General features: G+C 41.5%; 2 protein-coding genes across 10 annotated transcripts in view; one reads left to right on the top strand and one right to left on the bottom strand.

Annotated features, from left to right (window-relative positions):
* LOC106808588 (40S ribosomal protein S3a-like) overlaps positions 1-2,029 on the bottom strand; it is an 8,278-nt gene extending 6,249 nt beyond the window's left edge. Inside the window, exons 1-2 of the mRNA XM_014811354.1 lie at positions 1,927-2,029; positions 1,487-1,590 (exon numbers count right to left, since the gene is read on the bottom strand). Of these exons, the coding sequence (XP_014666840.1) occupies positions 1,487-1,590; positions 1,927-1,988 (166 nt within the window). The 5' untranslated portion in view covers positions 1,989-2,029. The remainder of the gene's footprint in view (positions 1-1,486; positions 1,591-1,926) is intronic.
* Positions 2,030-2,033: 4 nt separating this feature from the next.
* Positions 2,034-5,842, top strand: LOC106808590 (PDZ domain-containing protein 11-like). 9 transcript variants are annotated; one of them, XM_014811362.1, is made up of 8 exons: positions 2,065-2,096; positions 2,217-2,283; positions 2,383-2,509; positions 2,663-2,749; positions 3,583-3,690; positions 3,932-3,979; positions 4,085-4,145; positions 4,602-5,842. In XM_014811362.1, the coding sequence occupies exons 3-8, from the start codon at positions 2,414-2,416 to the stop codon at positions 4,676-4,678; spliced, it is 477 nt and encodes a 158-aa protein (XP_014666848.1). In that variant the 5' UTR covers positions 2,065-2,096; positions 2,217-2,283; positions 2,383-2,413; the 3' UTR covers positions 4,679-5,842. The 9 variants fall into 9 exon arrangements, with proteins under 9 accessions (XP_014666847.1, XP_014666851.1, XP_014666850.1 ...); XM_014811361.1 differs by lacking the exon at positions 2,217-2,283 and having other exon boundaries at positions 2,034-2,096; positions 2,347-2,509; XM_014811365.1 differs by lacking the exon at positions 2,217-2,283 and having other exon boundaries at positions 2,046-2,096.
* The last annotated feature ends 896 nt before the right edge of the window (positions 5,843-6,738 follow it).

Here is a 6,738-nt window from a genome sequence, read left to right as displayed (position 1 = left end):
CTGGCAAACTTTTATTGTGGTGGAATTTAAACGGGGCGCAACGATTCAAACAGGGGGGAGATTTCACAACCGGGGCGCGCGGTTTGCGCAACGTAGGGAGAACCCTGTTACTAGTAGTGTGCCGATACAACTTACAAGTCCTGGTAACATTACCTAGTCAAGAAGAACTCTGCAGCAGGATTCTAGTGTATCAACTATCATGGATGAGCAAAATACAACAAACTTCTACGCAACACAGGAGGAGCTGTCTGACTAATCTCCTAGAGACATTTGAGGCTTGGAGTAAGGCCATTGACAATGGTAATTGCATCGACACCATCTTTTTAGACTATCAAATAGCATTTGACACGGTTCCGCACATGAGGCTATTGAAGAAATTGAAAGCGTATGGTATAAGAGGAACACTCATAAACTGGATTGAAAGCTTCCTTGTGGGGCGCCAGATGAGGGTGAGCGTTCGAGGACTGTACTCGGAATGGTGCTCAGTAGTTAGCAGGGTTCCGCATGGATCGGTCCTAAGACCACTACTGTTCCTGGTATATGTAAATGATATCCCGGACATAGTAATTTGTGATATGAAATTGTTTGCGGATGATACTAAAATTTGGAAATCTATATCGACAACAACGGACTGCATGCTACTGCAGCATGACCTAAATATGATGTGTGAATGGTCAAGGAATTGGCTATTAAAGTTTCACGTCGGGAAGTGCAAACGGATGCATGTAGGAGGAAATAACGAACAGTTTGAGTACTCAATGACCGATGAGGCTGGGACAAGAAGAGTGTTAGATGAGATCACTGAAGAAAAAGACCTTGGGATATAGATAAACAGCGACCTGAAACCCACTCTACAGTGTACCAGAGCAGCGAACAAAGCGATGGGGGTACTGAGATCAATCAAGAAAACATACAAGTACGTAGATAAAAGGTGTTTCCTTATCCTGTACAAGACGTTCATCAGACCCCACCTAGAGTACTGTGTGCAAGCCTGGTCACCCTACTATAAGAAAGATATGGACCTGTTAGAAAAAGTGCAAAGAAGGGCAACCAAGCTAGTCAACTCTATACGTAACCTGGAACACGAGAGGAGACTGGAAATCCTAGGTCTATATTCACTGGAACAGAGGAGAAAGGGGAGACCTGATCGAAATGTACAGAATTTTAACAGACAAAGAAAACATAAATAGCAACCAATTCTTCACACTGGCAACCGGAACCACCAGGGGTAATCCCATAAAACTATTCAAAAATAGATCCAGGCTGCAATTGCGATAGCACTTCTTCAGCCAAAGAGTGGTGAATGCCGCACTGCCAACATTTGTTGTCGAGGCCAAGACGGTCAACACCTTTAAAAACAAACTAGACTTACATTGGACAGATATGGGTATAATAATAGGCCAGGCCTAAACTCAACCCATCCAACCTTAACCTAACTTAACCTAAACCTAACCTAACACAAGATATTATGTGGTTGGAAACTTACTGGTTCCCTGTGTCCTTGTAACAAGAGTCTTGCCAATCTGGCGTATGTTGAACATGGATGGAGCCTTGACATCGTACCAATCCTTCTTGGTGAAAGGGTCAACACTGTCGTGTTATAAACAAACCACAGTTAACCTACTGACAGTACTGTGTTCCATTCACGTCATTAAAAACACGTGGAACGCTGCCCCTACAGAGTTAGCATTACAGAAGCTTAGAACAGAATAGACAGATAAATTTAGAATGCTAGCCGGAGAACATGCACACCGCCACACGTACATGTGGGAACTTTAGTGGTTGTTTACTAGTCCGGGAAAGTATACCAACGCACTATTAAATCCGTCGGTATCTACGTAATCCTTTCCATAACGAATTCGTAAACGCATTTTCTTACAATTAAAAGAAATGCTACCGTGAATTGTCAGAAAATATATTACTTACATCTTCTTCTTGGCACCCTTCTTGCCTCCTTTAGTTAACCTCTTATTTTTGCCTACAGCCATGGTTCCTCGTACGACTGGAAAAGACCGCAAGGTGGCAGCATCATAGTAAAAATGAAATGAGCATTGCTCGTTAGCATGAATATATATTCTACTGGGGAGTACTGTCTGGTAAACTTTGCAGTATTTATTTAGTAAAACCATAAAACATTTGCAAAGAAAATAGTGTGGGGTTATTGTTTATATGTAGATACTTAAAAAACCTCTATATACTTTTTCTTGGCTGAGCAGAGAACAACCGTGCCTTCGAGTCCAGCGCAAGTGCGTAACACTAACAGGGTGACAGTCTAGGCCACAGGTGATTGTAAACAACAAGCTATAATAGGCCTTGTAATATTAATTATTAATATTATATTATTAGCATTAACAAGTTAACAACTAGTCGCAGCTTTGACAGACTACCGCCAGGAAAGTCATGGTTGGCTAAAATGCAGCACGATGAGCAGTACGACGATAAAGGAGAGATGATAACAGTAGATTTGCCACCTTATGAGCATCCACCAAAGTGGATTCCTCCACATGAGGTACACCGTATTATGATGATTCATTGACTGTTAATAGTGTTATCATAACATAATTAATAGGTACCTGTTGTTGTAAACGTTATTCTCGAACCTGTACTGACTCTTACTGTTTACAAGAAAGTCTAATCCACTCACATGTTTCCCTACATGCAGAGGAAGTACCATCCAGATTTTAATAACGACGTACGTCAATTTCTACCAAGAACGGTAAAGCTGCGCCGAACAAAGGTGTCGGATGCTGTGAGTACCTACCTGTAGGTTATAGGTACATGTACCTACCTGTATTGTATGTACATGTGGTTGAAAAATCTAGCAATGCAAAGAGTTATTTACATCTCACCATTTTTGCAAACTATAAAAATCCTAAATGAGGTGAGGAGTAATTATAGTATTCTCTATATAATACTCTACATAAAATCGGTAACAAACGACTTATTCAATAATAGTTATATGATAGTGATAGCCACTCCTGATAAGATCATTTGAACTCGCATTACGTTGTTTTTGTAGATAGTGCTATATTATATATATATATATTGTCAACAATAACTACCTCCAGTGAAGTGTCTTACATATCCATCAACACATGCAGGGGCTGAAAATAGTGGTTTTTGCCTGCAGGTCCGGGACTTTTCAGCAATATTTTTGGAAGGTCCAATGAAAGATTTGGAAGGTCCGAATATGAAGTATCTGACATGTGTACTGTCATATTTTGCTTCTACTCGTTGTAGTTTGACTTTTCACATTATCATATTTTGCATTTTTTGGCGAAGTATATTAAATATGATACTAGGTGTCGATAGTGACCAAAAATCGATCTACTTTTGCTTTATTTCTTTGTAATTTGCAATGGTTTAATGATGTTTTATTTGATGAAAGTGGAGTAGGCCTACTCTAACTTATTGATAGGTCTGACGGACTTTCTGCTTGGAAATTGCGAAGGTCCGAGCATAAAATTGGCAGGTCCCGCTGTCCCGGACCTCGAACTTGCCCTATTTTCAGCCCCTGACATGTGGAATCCCTTATGTATGACAGGCACGTGATAACAACGCTGATGTTTACATTTTATTCAGCTGGGGTTCAACGTACGGGGTGGTAAAGAGTACCTATGTGGTGTCTACATATCCAAGGTCATGCCTGGTACGGAGGCTGAGAGACTCCGCTTGAGAGAAGGAGACCAGGTATGTCGTGTAACCATGGTTACGGTTAGTTACATCCGTAAAAGATGAGCTGGTGGGCTAGATAGGTACGTCGAGCATTTGTCGCGTAATAGCATATGGTATGGTGGCGCTAGCAGGGTTTATATAAAGTTTAAAAAATAAGGCTGTGATGTGTGTGTGTGTCAAGTATGTGTTCACAAGCAACGTGTACAACGCATCATGTTCTGTTGATATTATTGTAAATAGTTTATTATTCTTACAGATATTGAAAGTCAATGACATCAGTTTTGAGGATATTGAACATGCTACTGTAAGTACTACGTATATTGACACTGTCAAGCACAGATATTACAAATATTGTATAATTATCTAATAGGTGGCGCTGCGACATCACTTATTTTATTTCTGCTTGTAGGCAGTAAAAATGCTGAAGAACAACACAGTGATTGAACTGACTGTGAGATATTTTCCGTATGGTAAGAAGTCTATCGTGTGATTGTAATGAATCTGTTTATGACAAAACCTTTACAAACGCAAAGAATTTAGTCAAATCAGAAGCTAATATGAAAAATGAAAATGTTTTGGCATAAATTCAGATATATTGATACAAGGGGCAAGTCAGCCTGGAATTTTTTGTGTTCTGTATGTAAATCACCTGTTAATTTAGTAGACATCCGCACCTGAACAAGATAACCATTCCACCATGAATATTGTTGCTATGTTGGTCAGCCTAGTCATGTTTATATTTGATTTTACACATGTGTGCATTGCAAGTATCGACTTTGCAGCAGTTCATCAATAAGAAATGTATTGTATCATCGTTTAAATTGTCCTTTCGTAAAACACTGATTTGCTAGAGCTACCACTCAGTCACGCCAGGTGGATGGGTCCATTATATGTCAGTTCTGTTATTTGTGCCGTTGTTGTTACAGGTTATACCAAGACCTACGAAAAATCAAAGCTCATTGCACGCATGCAGGAGCAACGCGGAGGATTCGGCGACAGATAGCAGGGATGACCTCTGACTCCTCAGTCAACCAGAGAGAGATTGAAGTTGCTGATCTGTCACCCCTCAGCCAACCAGCGAGTGATAGGTGTTCCTGACCTCTGACTCTTCAGCGAACCAGCGAGCGATCGGTGTTCCTGACCTATGACCCCTCAGCCAACCAGCGAGCGTTTGGTGTCCCTGACCTATGACCCTTCAGCTAACCAGCGAGCGATTGGTGTTCCTGACCTTTGAACCTTTAGCTAACCAGCAAGCGATCGGTGTCCTTGACCTCTGACCCTTCAGCTAACCAGCGAGCGATCGGAGTCGCTGACCTCTGACCCTTCAGATAACCAGCGAGCGATCGGAGTCGCTGACCTCTGACCCTTCAGATAACCAGCGAGCGATCAGAGTCGCTGGATGACTCATTAGTCTGTCGTCGAGGAGAAGCGGTGATCGTGGCGCCATCTCTGATGGAGAATACATATGGAAGAATGCACGGCTGGAACATGCTCACCATGTGAGAAGTAATCTCAGGCTTAACTGTTCACTCATCCTCCAAAGATGTTTCCGCAGATCCCCCGCAATAAACTATTGTAAGATTGTTGTCAACGAGCCATGATAAACTGTGGTAAGGATTAGGGTGAGGTTAGATATAGGTTATGGTTATGGTTAGCTATTAGTGCTATCAGCAATTTAATGCAGGAAACTGTCGGAGTATCTCTTCACAAGTATCTCGTTTTAGTGTGCATGTGTAATTATGGCAGTTACTTGTGGCTGTATATTCACCGTGTAGGATGTCAGCTAGGATAGCAATGAAATGCATTGTCTACTAAATGTTCATACGTCAAACCAAGAGTACCAGTCAGTCAGGGAATTGTTATCGGCTGTTTGCTTCATTGCTTTGCCTTACCAATAGACTGGAAGTACACTCAATGTACACTGGGTTTCGTGCACATTTAGGCTTAATGTATTTAGACAAAAACGAAGATTTTTGTGCAATCATGTCACAGCAACTTTGTGCATGTTTTTAATTCGAATATTGGCAAATGTGTGTGCCACATTCCATAGTTACGTGTATAATCCACTGGTATGTAAGCAGCATGGCATGTATAATAACATACACATTTTTATCACAATGTAATGGTAATGATGTAATAAAATTAAAGTGAAATTGAGTTATAGCGATTACCTGTTGGCTGGTATGCTCACCCATACAATTCAACATCACTCAGACGAGTCGTACCCTGTTGTGTACTCTCCATAACACTAATTGGGGGAATTGTTTGCAACAACTACATGCACAATGATTTTTAGTGATTTTAATGGTTTCTTGCGTGAAGAATCATTACATCACCGGTAATGAATGCGAATTGAAGTATTAATATTATTTACTAATGAATGGAATATGATTGGAGATGGCAGCACGCATAGTTAACGACGAACAATAATTAATTCTGACATCGTATTGTTCCGTGTGGTTTTTAATGAGAAGTATCGGCCGCACGCTTGCATTGGAGATTTTTACGAACCGGCTTTTCGTGCGCCGTGGTTGTTTTTTACGTTTGGATGAAAAGAGACCGAATTCCTCAAGTGGAAGCAATCATTTGTCGAAGCCTTTCCGATGGCACGTACGCGTATTATGATTTTGCGTGCATATATTTCTCTCCCCGAATCCGCGTGTGTGTTCGCGATTTGATGGACTACGTGTGTCAGATCTCAGGTTGCAGTGATGATGTTGGATGACTAATTAACCATAGGCAGGGGTAACACTGCATCTGCGCAAAAATGTCTTGTCAAATATAATTTTCGGCTACCAGATGGCGCTGCTTGGCTGACTGTGATGCTTTTTACTTTTAGCTCATCTGACGTAGTCAGATGCAGCTTGTAGAATCGCATGAACGTGCGTCCGTCCGTGCGTCCGTCCGTGCGTCCGGCCGTGCGTGCGTCAACAGTTGGGCACAAATCTTAACCGCTCGACGTACGGTCACGATATTCGGGACGTGGGTGGGGGAGGGGGTAATCCGAAAACGAGTTGGTATGTCGAAGCTGGGGACGGTCAAAGGTCACGAGGTGTAAAAGAA

Source organism: Priapulus caudatus, unplaced genomic scaffold (genome assembly GCF_000485595.1).
Source record: "Priapulus caudatus unplaced genomic scaffold, Priapulus_caudatus-5.0.1 Scaffold288, whole genome shotgun sequence".
Taxonomy (NCBI): Eukaryota; Metazoa; Priapulida; class Priapulimorpha; order Priapulimorphida; family Priapulidae; genus Priapulus; species Priapulus caudatus.
The sequence above is the reverse complement of the archived record's forward strand: the minus strand, read 5'-3'. Positions and strand labels throughout refer to the sequence as shown.